The sequence below is a fragment of the Bubalus bubalis genome, chromosome 23 (assembly GCF_019923935.1).
Source record: "Bubalus bubalis isolate 160015118507 breed Murrah chromosome 23, NDDB_SH_1, whole genome shotgun sequence".
In the NCBI taxonomy this organism is placed as follows: Eukaryota; Metazoa; Chordata; class Mammalia; order Artiodactyla; family Bovidae; genus Bubalus; species Bubalus bubalis.
Window position 1 is genome coordinate 16,236,634 of NC_059179.1, and position 19,211 is coordinate 16,255,844.

The 19,211-nt window shown below is 38.6% G+C and overlaps 1 protein-coding gene across 3 annotated transcripts in view; it reads left to right on the plus strand.

Moving 5' to 3' along the window:
- LOC102401059 (cytochrome P450 2C18) overlaps positions 1-19,211 on the plus strand; it is a 44,172-nt gene that overhangs the window by 22,026 nt on the left and 2,935 nt on the right. For all 3 annotated transcript variants that reach the window (XM_025274101.3, XM_044935115.2, XM_045164109.1), the window contains 2 exons: positions 1,518-1,705; positions 18,984-19,125. In XM_025274101.3, the coding sequence (XP_025129886.3) occupies positions 1,518-1,705; positions 18,984-19,125 (330 nt within the window). The remainder of the gene's footprint in view (positions 1-1,517; positions 1,706-18,983; positions 19,126-19,211) is intronic.

Sequence of the window (19,211 nt, forward strand, 5' to 3'; positions counted from 1 at the left end):
GAACGAGAAATGAGACACAAGAATTCATAGAAAAGCGAGGATCAGGGGACCAACACCACTCCAAGGCGAAGGTGCTGAAACTGAATCCAACCCAGTTTTATTATACTTTCAGCCATGAAGGAAAGAATATGTGGGGAGTTAAACTATAACTCGTGTGGCCTTCAGGGCCAAAGAACAAAATGATCATTAACCATTTAGTAATTAAGAAACAGTAATCAATAACAAATCAGTAACTAAGACTAATATTCTTATCTATAGATTTTTCACCAGATATATAAAACATGTGACTCTCTGAGATGCCAGTCGAGAAACAGTCTGGGGTCGGTTTTCCGACCCCAAGATCATATCTTGTTTTTAAGATTATGAACTGTTCCCTCTGGACTTGTTCCAAGAGTCTCATGCCTTATAGCATCCAGTTTATCAATAAACTTCTTTTGTGGCCCTTGCTGGTGCCTGCTTTTGTTTTATTCTTCCTGTCTCCTACATGTGATGACAGAAATTTCTTGAGTTAATAATATACTGTTTGTGTTTAAAGTGTTTCATGATGCTAATATATGTGCTTCCCAGGTGGCGCTAGTGATAAAGAACCTGCCTGCCAATACAGAAGATGTAAGAGAGGCGGGTTCGATCCCTGTGTCCAGAAGAGCCCCTGAAGGAGGGCATTGCAACCCACCCCAGTATTCTTGCCAGGAGAATTCCATGAACAGAGGAACCTGGCAAACTACAGTTCATAGGGTTGCAAAGAGTTGGACATGACTGAAACGACTTAGCACGCATGCATGCTAATATATAGGCTTCCCTGGTGGCTCAGATGGTAAAGAATCTGCCTGCGATGCAGGAGGCAAGAGTCGGGAAGATTCCCCTGGAGGAGGGCATGGCAAGCCACTCCAGTATTCTTGCCTGGAGAATCTATGGACAGAGGAGCCTGGTGGGCTACTAGTCCATAGGGTCAGGAAGAGTCAGACATGACTGAGGGACTAACACTTTTTTCACTTTTCATGCTAATATATAGGTGTGCACAGATTTATCCCTGGAGAAGGCAATGGCACCCCACTCCAGTACTCTTGCCTGGAAAATCCCATGGCTGGAGGAGCCTGGTAGGCTGCAGTCCATGGGGTCGCTAAGAGTCAGACATGACTGAGTGACTTCACTTTCACTTTTCACTTTCATGCATTGGAGAAGGCAATGGCAACCCACTCCAGTGTTCTTGCCTGGAGAATCCCAGGGACGGGGGAGCCTGATAGGCTGCTGTCCATGGGGTCACACAGAGTTGGACACGACTGAAGTGACTTAGCAGCAGCAGCAGCACAGATTTATCCCAAAGCCTAGCTTGTATGAGTGTCATTTGTACTTGTATTATGAAAACTCTCTAAGTCTAGGTGTATTTCTGGACATATAATTGATGTTTATAACGATGTTGGAATACCTTTACAGAGTTTTATGTCACCCTGATTTGGTATGAAAATGTGGCATGTGTTTTCCTCTTTTTTCTGGTAGTCTTACTTGTGTCTTATTAGCTAAAGTCCAGGAAGAGATTGACCATGTGATCGGCAGACATCGGAGCCCCTGCATGCAGGACAGAAGCCACATGCCCTACATGGATGCTGTGGTGCACGAGATCCAGAGATATATTGACCTCGTCCCCACCAATCTGCCCCATGCGGTGACCCGTGACATTAAATTCAGAAACTACCTTATCCCCAAGGTAAATTTGTTTCTCTTACAGTGACCTCAACACTCTGAAGTTCCCATATTCACTGTATGATTTCAGTCCTCAAGATGAGAAAATTGGAAAAATCATACATGTGGCAGCTTAATAGGTTTTGTGTTGTTTCCAATTTGTGGCTATAAATCTTCATGATGGCTTTCCATATCTGGCTAAGTCTCCCAAATTGTTCTGCTTCTTTAATATTGTTTTGGCTACTCTTAGCTGTTTATCTTTCCAGGTAAATTTTAGTATTAATTTGTCAATTACCCAAAACATTCAGATGTGATTTTTTTCATGGTAGTATCAAATCAATTTGGAAATTGACATCTTGACATGCTGATGCTTTCAATTCACTGATACAGTTAATTTGGACTTTCTTTAATTTTTTTGATACTGTTTTGTTTTTAGTACAGTGACTTGCACATCTGTTATGTTTTTCTCAGATAAGAAATATTCTTGATTTTATTATATATTTCATAATTTTAAAATTGCTTTTTCCATTTTTTTGGTATATAGAAATATAATTGATTTTATTACCTTGATGACCTTATATCTAGCAACCTTTCCAAATTCATATATCATTGTTAATAATTTGTAGATTTATTTGTAATATCTATATTCACCACAATTCTGCCATCTGGTTTAATATTTGTTTTATTCTTTATTTTCCAATTCTCATGACTTTGATTTACTTTATTGCATTATCACACTAGCAGGATTTCAAGGATAATATTGAACAAGGTGGGGATAGTGGCTGTTGTTTCATTTATGATATCCTGGAAGAGGTGAGGGTTATATATCCCATCATTGAGAATGATATTTTATGTACATTTTTGTAAATATTAAAAAAGAAAGCAGTCTTATGGACTCTGTGAGAGAGGGAGAGGGTGGGAAGATTTGGGAGAATGGCATTGAAACATGTAAAATATCATGTATGAAACGAGTTGCCAGTCCAGGTTCGATGCACGATACTGGATGCTTGGGGCTGGTGCACTGGGACAACCCAGAGGGATGGAATGGGGAGGGAGGAGGGAGGAGGGTTCAGGATGGGGAACACATGTATACCTGTGGCAGATTCATTTTGATATTTGGCAAAACTAATACAGTTATGTAAAGTTTAAAAATAAAATAAAATTAAAATTAAAAAAAAAAAAGGAGATTAGGGAAATACTTCCTAATCCTATTTTTGTATGATTTGGGGGATAAACTTTATTTTTTATAGCAGTTTTAGGTTCACAGCAATTTTAAGCTGAAGATACAGTGATTTCCCATATACTTCCTGCCTCACCTATTATCAATATCCTCTACCACACTGGTACACTTTTTTACAATTGATGAGCCTATACTGACCATCATTAGCCTCCAAAGTTCATCATTTGCATTAGGGTTCACTCTTGTTGTTGTACATTTTGTGAGTTTGAGCAAGAGTCTAAAGATATGTATCCATCATTGTAGTATTATATAGAGTAGTTTCACAGCTCTAAAAATCCTCTGTGCTCTGTCTATTCATCCCTCTCTCTCCCAAACCCTTGGCAACCATTTTATGCCCATTGATTAGGAACTCCCTATTTTCCCCTCTCCCTTGCTGTTCACAATCTGTCTAATTTTTTCCACAAATGTGTGTATAATTTGATCAAATGGATTCTCTGCATTTGTTTATATGGTATATATTTTGTTCCCTCTATCTCTGTCTCTCTCATATATAAAAAGCTTAATTTGGTTTGCTACATTTTATTGAGGACATTTGTATTTTAATTTGTAAGAGGCTGGTCTACAATTATCCTCTCTCAAAATTTGTCAGACTTCTGATATCAAGGTAATGCTGGCTTAATAAAATAGGTGGGAAATTTTCCATACTGTGGGTATGTTTTTATTATGTATATATATTTCTTTTGGGTGTTCAGTTAGTACTGCCTTTTCTGTGCCTAATAAGTATGGCTTAATCTCAGATATTATATAAGAAAAAACCGCAGTCTTAGGTGATGTTTGTCTTCTCCCAGAAAGTGTTCATCTTTCCTCCACTAGACAGAATTATATAACACCTCCTATTTCAGAATTGTATATGTACACAGTCAAAAATTGACTGCAGATGCCAATTTGCCTTCCCAAGTTTCTTCCATCTGGAATCTGGGGACCGATTTTAGTCAGCAGTTTTCCAGTGCTTTCTAACACATGGTTTCTGTTTTTATTCAGACTTTCCAGTTGGCATCCTACAAGCTATTCTATTTTGAGGACTGCATATGTTACTATTATATATAAAAATAAAATAACTAAAAATTCTACTTTGAGGAGAAAAGGGTTGTGAATTTCTTAAGGTTGAAATTATTACTGCTATCTTCTGGGAAAGATGGGATTCTGAACATCTGTGTGCCCTTATGACAACCACTAGCCACATGTGCCCAGTGAATGCCTGAAATGTGATTAATGCAACTGAGGAACTGAATTTTAAATTTTATTTACTTTTGACTTGCTTTAAGTATAAGTAGCCATAGATCACGCAAGTCTACCATGTTAGAGCTGCTCTAAGTTTTTTTTTTTTTCCCTCTCACATGGGTTTAGAACTCCCTCATCCTTAATTCTGCAACACTAAAAACCTGAAAAATTAAAAACAAATATACATTTAGTGCAATTTCATTTGGTGGTCAAAACGTTACTGGAACTGAAGTGAATCTATTTTTATTCCTATTTATGTCACTTTGTGTGATTATTCATGTCCTACTGAAGACATTTGTATACTGTCGATAATACTAATCGTGTTTACTTCAAAATGTTGCCAGAATTAAACCATGTAACATATATTTTAAAATATGAGCTAAAACTATGAGACATTTTCGTCTATCAGAATGATGAAGTTAAAGGCTGAAAAAAATCTTTTACTAGTGAGGATATACGTAAACAAGTACTTTCAGGTGCCACTGGTAAGACTGTAAATTAGTATATCTTTTTTTTTCTTTTTTTGAAGGACACTTTGGCCATAATTATTAAAAAATAAAATACATCTTATAATGCAAGAGTTATAATTCTTGGTATCTACTACAAATGCTTGTGAAGGAATATCAAAATGCATCCTTGCATCATTACTTGTAATAAAAATATTTTTAGCTACTAAATGTTCATTGTAAGTGTAATGGCACATTTATATTGTGTAGTATGAATAAGGCAGATGTGTATGTGTTGACGGGCTTCCCAGGCGGAGCTAGTGCTAAAGAGCCCGCCTGCCAGTACAGGAGTCATCAGAGACACAGGTTTGATCCTGTGTCTGGAGGAGGAGAGCATGGCAATCCACTCCAGTATTCTTTTCTGGAGAATCACATGGGCAGAAAAGCCTGGTGGGCTACTGTCCATAGGGTCACAGAGAGTCTGACATGACTGAAGAGACTTAGCAGCAGTAGAAGCATATGTGTTGACATAGGGCAATATCTAAATTATTTCATTATAGAAAAAAATCAGAATCTAGTGGATGTTTGTCATTGGGTAAAAAGAGAAGAAAATGATAAGTAGTGTAAATGTATATAGGATTATCTGCTGATATGCATAATATCTCTGAAAGCACATGTAACTAGTTGGTGGGAATGATTATTTTCGAAAAGTCTAAATGAGTTGGTGCAGCTAGATAGAAGAAGACTCACTTTTTACCATGTATGCTTTTTGTGACAATATCTTCTATTTTTCACTTGAGGTATAAGTTATGTAAAAGAAAAATTACCCTTTTAAGTACAGAGTCTAAAGAGTTTTGACCAATATGTGAAGTTATGTCACTACCACCACAAGTAAGATATAAACACATTTTCATCATCTTGAAAATTTCCCTTATTCTCCTTTTGCAACCAATCCATTTCCCCCAATTTTAGCCCCTGATAACTACTAATCTGTTTTTATTTTATTTTTAAACTTTACAATATTGTATTGGTTTTGCCAAATATCAAAATGAATCTGCCACAGGTATACATGTGTTCCCCATCCTGAACCCTCCTCCCTCCTCCCTCCCCATACCATCCCTCTGGGTCGTCCCAGTGCACCAGCCCCAAGCATCCAGTATCATGCATCGAACCTGGACTGGCGACTCGTTTCATATATGATATTATACATATTTAAATGCCATTCTCCCAAATCAACTCACCCTCTCCCTCTCCCACAGAGTCCAAAAGACTGTTCTATACATCAGTGTCTCTTTTGCTGTCTCGTATACAGCGTTATTGTTACCATCTTTCTAAATTCCATATATATGCATTAGTATACTGTATTGGTGTTTTTCTTTCTGGCTTACTTCACTCTGTATAATAGGCTACAGTTTCATCCACCTCATTAGAACTGATTCAAATGTATTCTTTTTAATGGCTGAGTAATACTCCATTGTGTATATGTACCACTGCTTTCTTATCCATTTATCTGCTGATGGACATCTAGGTTGCTTCCATGTCCTGGCTATGATAAACAGTGCTGCGATGAACACTGGGGTCCACGTGTCTCTTTCCCTTCTGGTTTCCTCAGTGTGTATGCCCAGCAGTGGGATTGCTGGATCATAAGGCAGTTCTATTTCCAGTTTTTTAAGGAGTCTCCACACTGTTCTCCATAGTGGCTGTACTAGTTTGCATTCCCACCAATAGTGTAAGAGGGTTCCCTTTTCTCCACACCCTCTCCAGCATTTATTGCTAATAGACTTTTGGATCGCAGCCATTCTGACTGGCGTGAAATGGTACCTCATAGTGGTTTTGATTTGCATTTCTCTGATAATGAGTGATGTTGAGCATCTTTTCATGTGTTTGTTAGCAATCTGTATGTCTTCTTTGGAGAAATGTCTATTTAGTTCTTTGGCCCATTTTTTGATTGGGTCGTTTATTTTTCTGGAATTGAGCTACAGGAACTGCTTGTATATTTTTGAGATTAATTCTGTGTCAGTTGTTTCATTTGCTATTATTTTCTCCCATTCTGAAGGTTGTCTTTTCACCTTGCTTATAGTTTCCTTTGTTGTGCAGAAGCTTTTAAATTTAATTAGGTCCCATTTGTTTATTTTTTGCTTTTATTTCCAATATTCTGGGAGGTGGGTCATAGAGGATCCTGCTGTGATGTATGTCAGAGAGTGTTTTGCCTATGTTCTCCTCTAGGAGTTTTATAGTTTCTGGTCTTACGTTGAGATCTTTAATCCATTTTGAGTTTATTTTTGTGTACGGTGTTAGAAAGTGCTCTAGTTTCATTCTTTTACAAGTGGTTGACCAGAGTTCCCAGCACCACTTGTTAAAGAGATTGTCTTTAATCCATTGTATATTCTTGCCTCCTTTGTCAAAGATAAGGTGTCCATATGTGCGTGGATTTATCTCTGGGCTTTCTATTTTGTTCCATTGATCTATATTTCTGTCTTTGTGCCAGTACCATACTGTCTTGACAACTGTGGCTTTGTAGTACAGCCTGAAGTCAGGTAGGTTGATTCCTCCAGTTCCATTCTTCTTTCTCAAGATCACTTTGGCTATTCGAGGTTTTTTGTTTTTCCATACAAATTGTGAAATTATTTGTTCTAGCTCTGTGAAGAATGCTGTTGGTAGCTTGATAGGGATTGCATTGAATCTATAAATTGCTTTGGGTAGTATACTCATTTTCACTATATTGATTCTTCCAATCCATGAACATGGTATATTTCTCCATCTGTTAGTGTCCTCTTTGATTTCTTTCACCAGTGTTTTATAGTTTTCTATATATAGGTCTTTAGTTTCTTTAGGTAGATATATTCCTAAGTATTTTATTCTTTCCATTGCAATGGTGAATGGAATTGTTTCCTTAATTTCTCTTTCTGTTTTCTCATTATTAGTGTATAGGAATGCAAGGGATTTCTGTGTGTTGATTTTATATCCTGCAACTTTACTATAGTCATTGATTAGTTCTAGTAATTTTCTGGTGGAGTCTTAGGGTTTTCTATGTAGAGGATCATGTCATCTGCAAGCAGTGAGAGTTTTACTTCTTCTTTTCCAATTTGGATTCCTTTTATTTCTTTTTCTGCTCTGACTGCTGTGGCCAAAACTTCCAAAACTATGTTGAATAGTAATGGTGAAAGTGGGCACCCTTGTCTTGTTCCTGACTTTAGAGGAAGTGCTTTCAATTTTTCACCATTGAGGATAATGTTTGCTGTGCGTTTGTCATATATAGCTTTTATTATGTTGAGGTATGTTCCTTCTATTCCTGCTTTCTGGAGAGTTTTTATCATAAATGGATGTTGAATTTTGTCGAAGGCTTTCTCTGCATCTATTGAGATAATCATATGGTTTTTATTTTTCAATTTGTTAATGTGGTGTATTCCATTGATTGATTTGCGGATATTGAAGAATCCTTGCATCCCTGGGATAAAGCCCACTTGGTCATGGTGTATGATCTTTTTAATGTGTTGTTGGATTCTGATTGCTAGAATTTTGTTAAGGATTTTTGCATCTATGTTCATCAGTGATATTGGCCTGTAATTTTCTTTTTTGTGGCATCTTTGTCAGGTTTTGGTATTAGGGTGATGGTCGCCTCATAGAATGAGTTTGGAAGTTTACCTTCCTCTGCAATTTTCTGGAAGAGTTTGAGTAGGATAGGTGTTAGCTCTTCTCTAAATTTTTGGTAGAATTCAGCTGTGAAGCCATCTGGACCTGGGCTTTTGTTTGCTGGAAGATTTTTGATTACAGTTTCAATTTCTGTGCTTGTGATGGGTCTGTTAAGATTTTCTATTTCTTCCTGGTCCAGTTTTGGAAAGTTGTACTTTTCTAAGAATTTGTCCATTTCTTCCACGTTGTCCATTTTATTGGCATATAATTGTTGATAGTAGTCTCTTATGATCCTTTGTATTTCTGTGTTGTCTGTTGTGATCTCTCCATTTTCACTTCTAATTTTATTGATTTGATTTTTCTCCCTTTGTTTCTTGATGAGTCTGGCTAATGATTTGTCAATTTTATTTATCCTTTCAAAGAACCAGCTTTTGGCTTTGTTGATTTTTGTTATGGTCTCTTTTGTTTCTTTTGCATTTATTTCTGCCCTAATTTTTAAGATTTCTTTCCTTCTACTAACCCTGGGGTTCTTCATTTCTTCCTTTTCTAGTTGCTTTAGGTGTAGAGTTAGGTTATTTATTTGACTTTTTTCTTGTTTCTTGAGGTATGCCTGTGTTGCTATGAACTTTCCCTTTATCACTGCTTTTACCGTGTCCCACAGGTTTTTGGGTTGTTGTGTTTTCATTTTCATTCGTTTCTATGCAAATTTTGGTTTCTTTTTTGATTTCTTCTGTGATTTGTTGGTTATTCAGCAGCGTGTTGTTCAGCCTCCATATGTTGGAATTTTTAATAGTTTTCCTCCTGTAATTGAGATCTAACCTTACTGCATTGTGGTCAGAAAAGATGCTTGGAGTGATTTCAATTTTTTTGAATTTACCAATGCTAGATTTATGGCCTAGGATGTGATCTATCCTGGAGAAGGTTCCATGTGTGCTTGAGAAAAAGGTGAAATTCATTGTTTTGGGATGAAGTGTCCTATAGATATCAATTAGGTCTAACTGGTTTATTGTATCATTTAAAGTTTGTGTTTCCTTGTTAATTTTCTGTTTAGTTGATCTATCCATAGGTGTGAATGGGGTATTAAAGTCTCCCACTATTATTGTGTTATTGTTAATTTCCCCTTTCATACTTGTTAGCATTTGTCTTACATATTGCGGTGCTCCGTGTTGGGTGCATATATATTTATAATTGTTATATCTTCTTCTTGGATTGATCCTTTGATCATTATGTAGTGACCATCTTTGTCTCTTTTCACAGCCTTTGTTTTAAAGTCTATTTTATCTGATATGAGTATTGCTACTCCTGCTTTCTTTTGGTCCCTATTTGCATGGAAAATGTTTTCCAGCCCTTCACTTTCAGTCTGTATGTGTCCCCTGTTTTGAGGTGGGTCTCTTGTAGACAGCATATATAAGGGTCTTGTTTTTGTATCCATTCAGCCAGTCTTTGTCTTTTGGTTGGGGCATTCAACCCATTTACGTTTAAGCTAATTATTGATAAGTATGATCCCATTGCCATTTACTTTATTGTTTTGGGTTCGAATTTATACACCATTTTTGTGTTTCCTGTCTAGAGAATATCCTTTAGTATTTGTTGGAGAGCTGGTTTGGTGGTGCTGAAATTCTCTCAGCTTTTGCTTGTCTGTAAGGCTTTTGATTTCTCCTTCATATTTGAATGAGATCCTTGCTGGGTACAATAATCTGGCTGTAGGTTATTTTCTTTCATCACTTTAAGTATGTCTTGCCATTCCCTCCTGGCTTGAAGAGTTTCTATTGAAAGATCAGCTGTTATCCTTATGGGTATTCCCTTGTGTGTTATTTGTTGTTTTTCCCTTGCTGCTTTTAATATTTGTTCTTTGTGTTTGATCTTTGTTAATTTGATTAATATGTGTCTTGGGGTGTTTCGCCTTGGGTTTATCCTGTTTGGGACTCTCTGGGTTTCTTGGACTTGAGTGATTATTTCCTTCCCCATTTTAGGGAAGTTTTCAACTATTATCTCCTCAACTATTTTCTCATGGTTTTTCTTTTTGTCTTCTTCTTCTGGGACCCCTATGATTCGAATGTTGTAGCGTTTAATATTGTCCTGGAGGTCTCTGAGATTGTCCTCATTTCTTTTAATTCGTTTTTCTTTTTTCATCTTTGATTCATTTATTTCTACCATTCTATCTTCTAATTCACTAATCCTATCCTCTGCCTCTGTTATTCTACTATTTGTTGCCTCCAGAGTGTTTTTAATTTCATTTATTGCATTATTCATTATATATTGACTCTTTTTTATTTCTTCTAGGTTCTTGTTAAACCTTTCTTACATCTTCTCAATCCTTGTCTCCAGGCTATTTATCTGTGATTCCATTTTGATTTCAAGATTTTGGATCAATTTCACTATCATTATTCGGAATTCTTTATCAGGTAGATTCACTATCTCTTCCTCTTTTGTTTGCTTTGGTGGGCATTTATCCTGTTCCTTTACCTGCTGGGTATTCCTCTGTCTCTTCATCTTGTTTAAATTGCTGAGTTTGGGGTGTCCTTTCTGTATTCTGGCAGTTTGTGGAGTTCTCTTTATTGTGGCATTTCCTCGCTGTGTGTGGGTTTGTACAGGTGGCGTGTCAAGGTTTCTTGGTTAGGGAAGCTTGTGTCAGTGTTCTGGTGGGTGGAGCTGGATTTCTTCTCTATGGAGTGCAATGAAGTGTCCAGTAATGAGTTATGAGATGTCTATGGTTTTGGGGTGACTTTGGGCAGCCTGTATCTTGGAGCTCAGGGCTGTGTTCCTGTGTTGCTGGAGAATTTGCTTGGTATGTCTTTCCCTGGAACTTGTTGGCCCTTGTGTGGTGCTTGATTTCAGTGTAGGTATGGAGGCGTTTGATGAGCTCCTGTCAATTAATGTTCCCTGGAGTCAGGGTTTGGACTTAAGCCTCCTGCTTCCAGTTATCAGTCTTATTTTTACAGTAGTTTCAAAACTTCTCCTTCTATACAGTACCATTGATAAAACATCTACGTTAAAGATGAAAAGTTTCTCCACCATGAGGGTCACCCAGAGAGGTTCACAGCGTTACATGGAGAAGAAAAGAGGGAGGAGGGAGTTAGAGGCGACCCGAATGAGATGAGGTGGAATCAATAGAGGAGAGAGTGGGCTAGCCAGTAATCACTTCCTTATGTGCACTCCACAACTGGACCGCTCAGAGATGTTCACGGAGTTATACAGAGAAGAGAAGAAGGATGAAGAAGACAGAGGTGGCCAGGAGGATAAAAGGGGGGAATGAAAAGGACGGAGACAGATCCAGCCAGTAATCAGTTCCCTAAGTGTTCTCCATGGTCTGGAACACACAGAAATTCACAGAGTTGGGTAGAGTAGAAAGGGATTAGGGAGGAGACACAGGCGACCTGGTGGAGAAAAAGGAGAGTCCAAAGGGAGAGAGAGCAGTCAAGCCAGTAATCTCACTCCCTAGTGAAAAATGGGTACTGAAGATTGGGTTCTTAAAGGTATAAAATTGGTAACAAATACCTAAAAGCAAAAATTAAAAATCTAGAGTTTGGAATTTCAAAAATACAATGTTAAGGAAAAGAAGGAAAAGAAAGAGAGGAAAAAAAACAAACAAAAACAAAGTCGCAAAAATTATAAAGAAAATATAGGTACAAAATTGATAACAAATACCAAAAAGCAAAAGTTAAAAATCTAGAGTAGAATTTGGAATTTCAAAAATACAATGTTAAAAAAAGGAAGAAGAAAAAGAGAGAGAGAGAGAAAAACAAACAAAAACCAAATAAAGTCGAAAAAATTATAAAGAAAATATAGGTACAAAATTGATAACAAACACCAAAAAGCATAAATTAAAAATCTAGAGTAGAGTTTGGAATTTCAGATATACAATGTTATATAAAAGAAGAAGAGAAAGAGAGAGAGAGAGGAAAAAAAAGTCGGAAAAATTATAAAAAAAAAATAGGTACAAAATTGATAACAAATACCAAAAAGCTAAAATTAAAAATCTAGAGTAGAGTTTGGAATTTCAAAAATACAATGTTAAAGAAAAGAAGAAGAAAAATAAAAACAAGGTCACAAAAATTATAAAAACTGTATATATGAAGTTTGTTTTAAAAAAAAATAGGGTCTTTTTTTTTTGCAAAGTAATAGTAGGTTATAAAAGTGAAAATTAAAGGAATAATAGAGGACTTAAAAATTTTTTTAAAAATTAAAAAAAAAAGAAAGAATGATCGTAACAATAGTAAAAATATATCTAGGATTTTCTCTGGTTTTGTTTGGGTATTGTGGGTTCAGTTCATTTTTGGCTAGTTCCTTGGTCCAACTTATATTTCTCAAGATCTATAGGCCCCTTTCTATGTAGTTGGTACTAACCACAGGGTTTTAATCTATTGCCTGTAGCTTCCAAGGCGGTTCCCTCTGTTATAGCTTCTTCTGTTTGCTGGTCTCTTCAGTGTCTGTTTTCCACCCTGACACAAAGGGGACGGTGGTGGACACTTTTTTTTTTTTTTTTAAGGCTCACTTGTTCAGTCACACTGTGGGGAGGGAGGGACGCTGCAAACAAATAACACTGGCGTGTGCTCGCAGTGCCTCAGCCACACTGGGTCTGCCCCCGCTCACGGAGCATCTAGCCTCCCTGCCCACAATGCTCAGGCTCTAGGTTGCTCAGCCGGGAACCATCCGTGGCTGGCCCTGGGCTGCTTGCACCTCCCAGGTCCAAGCCGCTCAGGTTCAGGCACTCGGGTAGTCCTCAGAGGTGCAGACTCAGTTGGGCCTGCATTTTGTTCCCTTCCCAGATCCGAGCAGGTCAGGTGATGAGCTGTTTGGTGAGCGCGATTGCTGCGACTTATCACCTCCCTGCCACTCGGTTATCTAGGTGTACAACTGGCACACCTTCTCAGGCGGATGTTGACCGTCCAGACCCCTAAGAAGTTTTAGTTAGCAAAGAAGCCTGCTTACAGTTTTATAGATAATGTCTCTCTGCGGCTGCAATTGCCCCCTTCCTGCTCTGGCTGCCTGTCACTGGAGGGGGATGGTCTGCAGCCAGCTATCTCTGTTCAGTCCTTTGTTCCGTGCGCTGGCCTGGCGGTATCTTAGGTTAGGGCTGGCTTTTTGCGTGGTAGATATCCCACAGTCTGGTTTGCTAGCCCAAATTATTTTGCTCAGATAGCGCTCCGGGTATTCAGGCCAGATCCGTACTCTAAGCGATGCAGCCCGCGCCGCGCCTCCCTGCCCAGCCCCCACTTGCTAGTGGCATGTGCAGGCATCTGCGCTGGTTCTCTGCTAGGGGAGTTACCATAGGGCTCGTAATCTGCGGGTTTTAATTGTTTATTTATTTTTCCTCCCTGTTATGTTGCCCTCTGTGCTTCCAAGGCTTGGCACAGATTCAGCAGTGAGATGGTTTCCTGGTGTTTGGAAACTTCTCCCTTTTTAAGACTCCCTTCCCGGGATGGAACTCCGTCCCTCCCTCTTTTGTCTCTTTTTTTGTGTTTTATATTTTTTCCTACCTCCTTTTGAAGACTTGCATTGCTTTTCTGGGTGCCTGATGTCCTCTGCCGGCATTCAGAAGTTGTTTTGTGGAATTTACTCGGCGTTTAAATGTTCTTTTGATGAATTTGTGGGGGAGAAAGTATTCTCCCTGTCCTACTCCTCCGCCATCTTAGCTCCTCCTCTACTAATCTGTTTTTAGTCCTACAGTTTTGCCTTTTCAAGACTGTAATATAATGGAATGTGATGTAAGTGAAATAACTTATAATCAATATATGCCTTTATCTTTTTTATGTGGCAGAATGTTTGAGATTCATCTTTTATTGCATATATTAGTTTATTCCTTTTCTATTGATGAGTAATCCATCATATGGAGTACCACAAATTGTCTATGCATTAACTGATTGATGAATATGTGGGTTGTTTCCAACTTGGGGCCATTTGAATAAAGGTACTATCAACATTTGCATACAGGTTTTTGTGTGGACCTAAGTTTTCATTTCTTTTAGGTAATACCAAAGGGTGAGAGTGTTGTTTAAATGTTTAACTTCATTTTTAAAAACCCATCAAACGGTTTTCTAATATGGCTGTGACATTTTACATTCCAAGTAGCAATATATGAGAGTTCCAGTTGCTGGGGGTACCCTTCACCACTTGCCTTTGTTAGTGTTCTTAAATTTTTTTTTAAATTAATTCATTATCTTGTATTAATGGCTTCTGACCGTTTGTTTTGTTTGTGGTATTTATTAGTATTCCTCCAGCCAGATCACCTGCTTTCTACCCCAAACAAAGCAATATGTTTTGAAAATGGTTTTATGGGGCTGTTCTTGGGTGGCGGTGGGAAAGGGAATTTTGGCAAGATTGCCATTGATTAGTAGGGGAAAAAATTAGAAAAATATGAAACCAAGTACATGTCTCTCCCCATATATACACCTGTATATATGTCCACTCACATGGCCGGCCAAGCCAGCCCTTGGGGGCTTTGAACAATTATCTCAATGCCTCTTTACGTTTCCCTTGTCCTGAGAATGGAAAGGGGCGAAAGCGAGAGAGTTCAGATCTGTAAGTATTTTTAAACAAACAAACAAACAAAAAAAACATTTAAAGCATCGTTAGAAACTTTGGTGGAATTGATTGTCTGGCATGCTAAAGCAGTCCCACTTTTCCGTAGAAGGCCTTGTAGGCTTGCATCAAAAGAGGGCTGACCCCAAGAGGAAGGTGGGGCGGAGGCAGAGGTTAAAGGTCTTTACCTCGGGGACGCACGGTGGAGCCTCACGGCCTTCCTCTCGTTGGTACCTGTAGTCCCCGCGAGGAGAGTGACAGGCGAGGGGTGGAAGCCGCCTCACGGCTGACACGGTGTGCTCTCCAACGCACTTCTTTCCTGCACAGGGAACTCCTTGGGGTTGTTGGCCGGGCGGTGCCGTGGGACGTAGTCCAACCTGTGGCAAGAGTCTCCTCTCCGAGGGCTCAGGGCACGTGGGGCGGCGCCGCCTGGACCAGGTGGAGAACTCGATTTTCTCTTCCCAGAGTGTGACAGGCTGGCAGCGCTCACAGAACCCTAGCCGGTGGCACAGTTGTGCATCCCGCAGGGCTCGGGGCCTGGGCGCGGAAAGGCTGCACTTGGGATGAGGAGGGATGAGGTCGGAGACTAAGCAAAGGCTCATTCCCACACTGTTTTGTTGTTGTTGTTTATGGCTTGCATTGTGTGTGGCTAAGTGGGTGGGTCATGGGCAAGTACCGGCCGCTGGCACTAAAAGGAAGGGACCTTGGTGCGCGTCTGCGTGGCCCCTGACTTCCGCGCCCTAACACTTGCTGATGCGCCCTCTAAATTTTAGACACTGTAATAGTTGTGTGGTGATACAACATTTTGTTTTACTTTTGTTTTTTCGGTGAATAGTGATTTTTTTTTTTCATATGTTGATTGGCCATTCATATATGTTGATTGATATTGTTTGCTCAAGTTATAGTTCTATTTTTTATTGGATTGTTTGCCCACTCCAGTACTCTTGTCTGGAAAATCCCATGGACGGAGGAGCCTGGAGGGATGCAGTCCATGGGGTCGCTGAGGGTCGGACACGATTGAGTGACTTCACTTTCACTTTTCACTTTCATGCATTGGAGAAGGAAATGGCAATCCACTCCAGTGTTCTTGCCTGGAGAATCCCAGGGACTGCGGAGCCTGGTGGGCTGCCATCTATAGGGTCACACAGAGTTGGACACGACTGAAGTGACTTAACAGCAGTTGCCTTCAGTTCAGTCGCTGCGTCGTGTCCAACTCTGTGTGACCCCATGGACTGCAGCACGCCAGGCTTCCCTGTCCATTGGAAACTCTGGGAGTCCACCCATACCCATGTCCATTGAGTTGGTGATGCCATCCAACCATCTCATCCTCTGTCATCCCCTTCTCCTCCTGCCTTCAGTCTTTCCCAGCATCAGGGTCTTTTCCAATGCCAGCTCTTCACATCAGGTGGCCAAAGTATTGGAGTTTCAGCTTCAGCATTAGTCCTTCCAATGAATTTCAGGACTGATTTCCTTTAGGATGGACTGGTTGGATCTCCTGGCAGTCTTGTTTGCCTTATTACTTATCGCAGTTCTTTATATATTTTGCATGCAATCCCTTTATCATGTCTAAGTGCTGCAAATATTTTACTCCCAATATGTGTCTTTTTCTTTCTTTTTTTTTTGGTTTCTAACAATGTTTTTGAAAGAGCAGAAATTTTTTTAGAAAAAAGTGGAAGTTTAAAATTTTGATGGTGTCCAATTTATCAGTTATTTCCCTTATGACCCGTGTTTTTGTGTCATACTTATTTTCCAGCATGTTATCAAATATTTATGCTCATCTTTTCTTTTTCAAGTTTTATACTTTTAGCTTTTATATTTAAGTCTATGATCCATTTAAAGTTTATTTTTACTTATGGTGTGAAATAATGATCACACTTTTTTCTTTATGGATATCTACCTGTCCCAATACCATTTGCTAAAAATACACCTGCTTTTAAAACTTAAGGTAACATTTCCTTGTGGTATTTGTTTTGAGATTATACAAGGCAATAATTAAAAAAATAAAATTATAAACCTTAAATGTGATAAACTTAAGGGGTAGAATTACTCCTAACTTTAAATTTAAAAAAATCTTAAATTTAAATAGGATTTAAACACACAGTGGATATATATATATATATATGTGAAATATATGTGAAAATGTGTATATATTTACATTTTAACTACATATTTAGCATCTATCACACTTAAACCTAAATAATACTTCAGTATGCATATCTTCTAAACAAGTGAACAAGAACTTTATCTGCATAACAGTAAAAGCATTCACACTAAAGGAATTATCATCTATATAATAATTTTATCTAGTATATATACTATAATTACATTTTCTCAGTTATCCTAATATATCTTGTATAGTTCCTCTTGAAGGGGCATCTAGTGTCCAGTCAAGGAACAAGTATTTAATTTGTCTGTCCCTTTACTCCCCTGTTACCAAGAACAGTTCCTGTTCCTATGTTTATTTCAATACATTGACAACTTTGAAGAGTCTAAGACAATTGTCATGTTAAACCTTTGGCAGTCTGGCTTTGGTAATTGTTTTCTTGAGATTAGATACCAATTCTGTGTATTTGGAAAGAAAATTACATAGGAGATGTTGTGTATGTCCCACTGCATTGGATTTTGGCTGAAGACATGTATTGTCAGTTTATCCCATTATTGGTAATGCTAAAATGATCACTTATTAAGGAGGAATCTTCCATATCTCTCTATTGATGAGTGTCTGTTTTCATAGGTAATTAATTAAAAATCTATGGCATGTACTTTAAGACTTAGTGTATACTGTTTCCTAAAACATTCATCCAACAGTTTCAGTATTAATTGATAATCTTTATCTGCTTTGTTGAAAAATGAGAATTTTTCTAATGTTATCATCTCTGTTTTTTTTAAATCTAGAATTCATCCCTAATGTGTTTCTCCACATTTTAAAATTAAGAGAAACAGATTTCATCCCAAAGATAAATGCTCAGTAGTTGTTAGTGTACTTGTCTAAGAAATCATTTTTTCCTCTTGGGAAGATTTTCTTTTTTATTGTGGTAAAATCCTTGGAAGGAATGTTATGACCAACCTATACAGCATATTAAAAAGCAGAGACATTACTTTGTCAACAAAGGTCTGTCTAGTCAAGGCTATGGTTTTTCCAGTGGTCGTGTATGGATGTGAGAATTAGACTATAAAGAAAGCTGAGTGCTAAAGAACTGATGCTTTTGAACTGTGGTGTTGGAGAAGACTCTTGAGAGTCCCTTGTACTGCAAGGAGATCCAGCCAGTCCATCCTAAAGGAGATCAGTCCTGGGTGTTCATTGGAAGGACTGATGTTGAAGCTGAAACTCCAATACTTTGGCCACCTGATGCGAAGAGCTGACTCATTGGACAAGACCCTGATGCTGGGAAAGATTGAGGGCAGGAGAAGAAGGGGACGACAGAGGATGAGATGGTTGGATGGCATTACCAACTCAATGGACATGGGTTTGGGTGGACTCTGGGAGTTGGTGATGGACAGGGAGGCCTGGCGTGCTGCGGTTCATGGGGTCGCAAAGGGTCAGACACGACTGAGCAACTGAACTCAACTGAAAATAAGTTATAATGTAAAAATTACCATTTTAACTACTTTAAAGTGAGCAATTCAGTGAAATTTAGTACATTCACAATGTTGTGCAACCATAGCTGCTATCTAGTTCAGAACATTTTCATCACTCCAAAAAGAAACCCAACCCATCCATTAAGCAGTGATTGCCCATTCCTCCCTCCCTCCAGCCCCTGACAACCACTAACCTGTTTCCATCTGTATAGATTTGCCAGATGTCATTTTTAATCGTATCAGACCTCTATTTTTGAAAAGCCCTATAAACAGGTTCTAAATACATCTGACTTTTCAAGAGTGATCAGAGGCTTCCATTTTAAAACATAATCCACATATTAGATGTATGAAAACGAAATGATGAAATTGAGCAAAACAAACAGCAGTGTCTAAATACTGTGATAAGCAAAGGGGATTCAGAAACCAAGTAACCAAGTACTCAGTACTTCAGATGCTATTGGAGGCTACTTTAGTAACATCACTGCCATTGATCTTAAACCCATCCGTGTTTATTGCTTGGTCTGTCTCTCTGGAATTGCCACTGCCCTTCTTTGGCCCTGGGGCTCCTCATCTATAGATAAAAGACTGGACTAAATGATTTGCAACATTTCTTTTGCTCCATGATTTCTTATAACTCAGTTGATCTTCATCTTTCATTCCAGGGCATGACTGTAATAACATCACTGAGTTCTGTGCTACATGATGAGAAAGAATTCCCCAACCCAAAGGTATTTGACCCTGCCCACTTCCTGGATGAGAGCGGCAACTTTAAGAAGAGTGACTACTTCATGGCTTTCTCAGCAGGTAATAAAAGTTAATTTCCTTAAGTACTTAGGCAACAAGGTACCTTTCTGGAGTTGGTTGGAACTTAATGATGCCCTCTCTGGGGC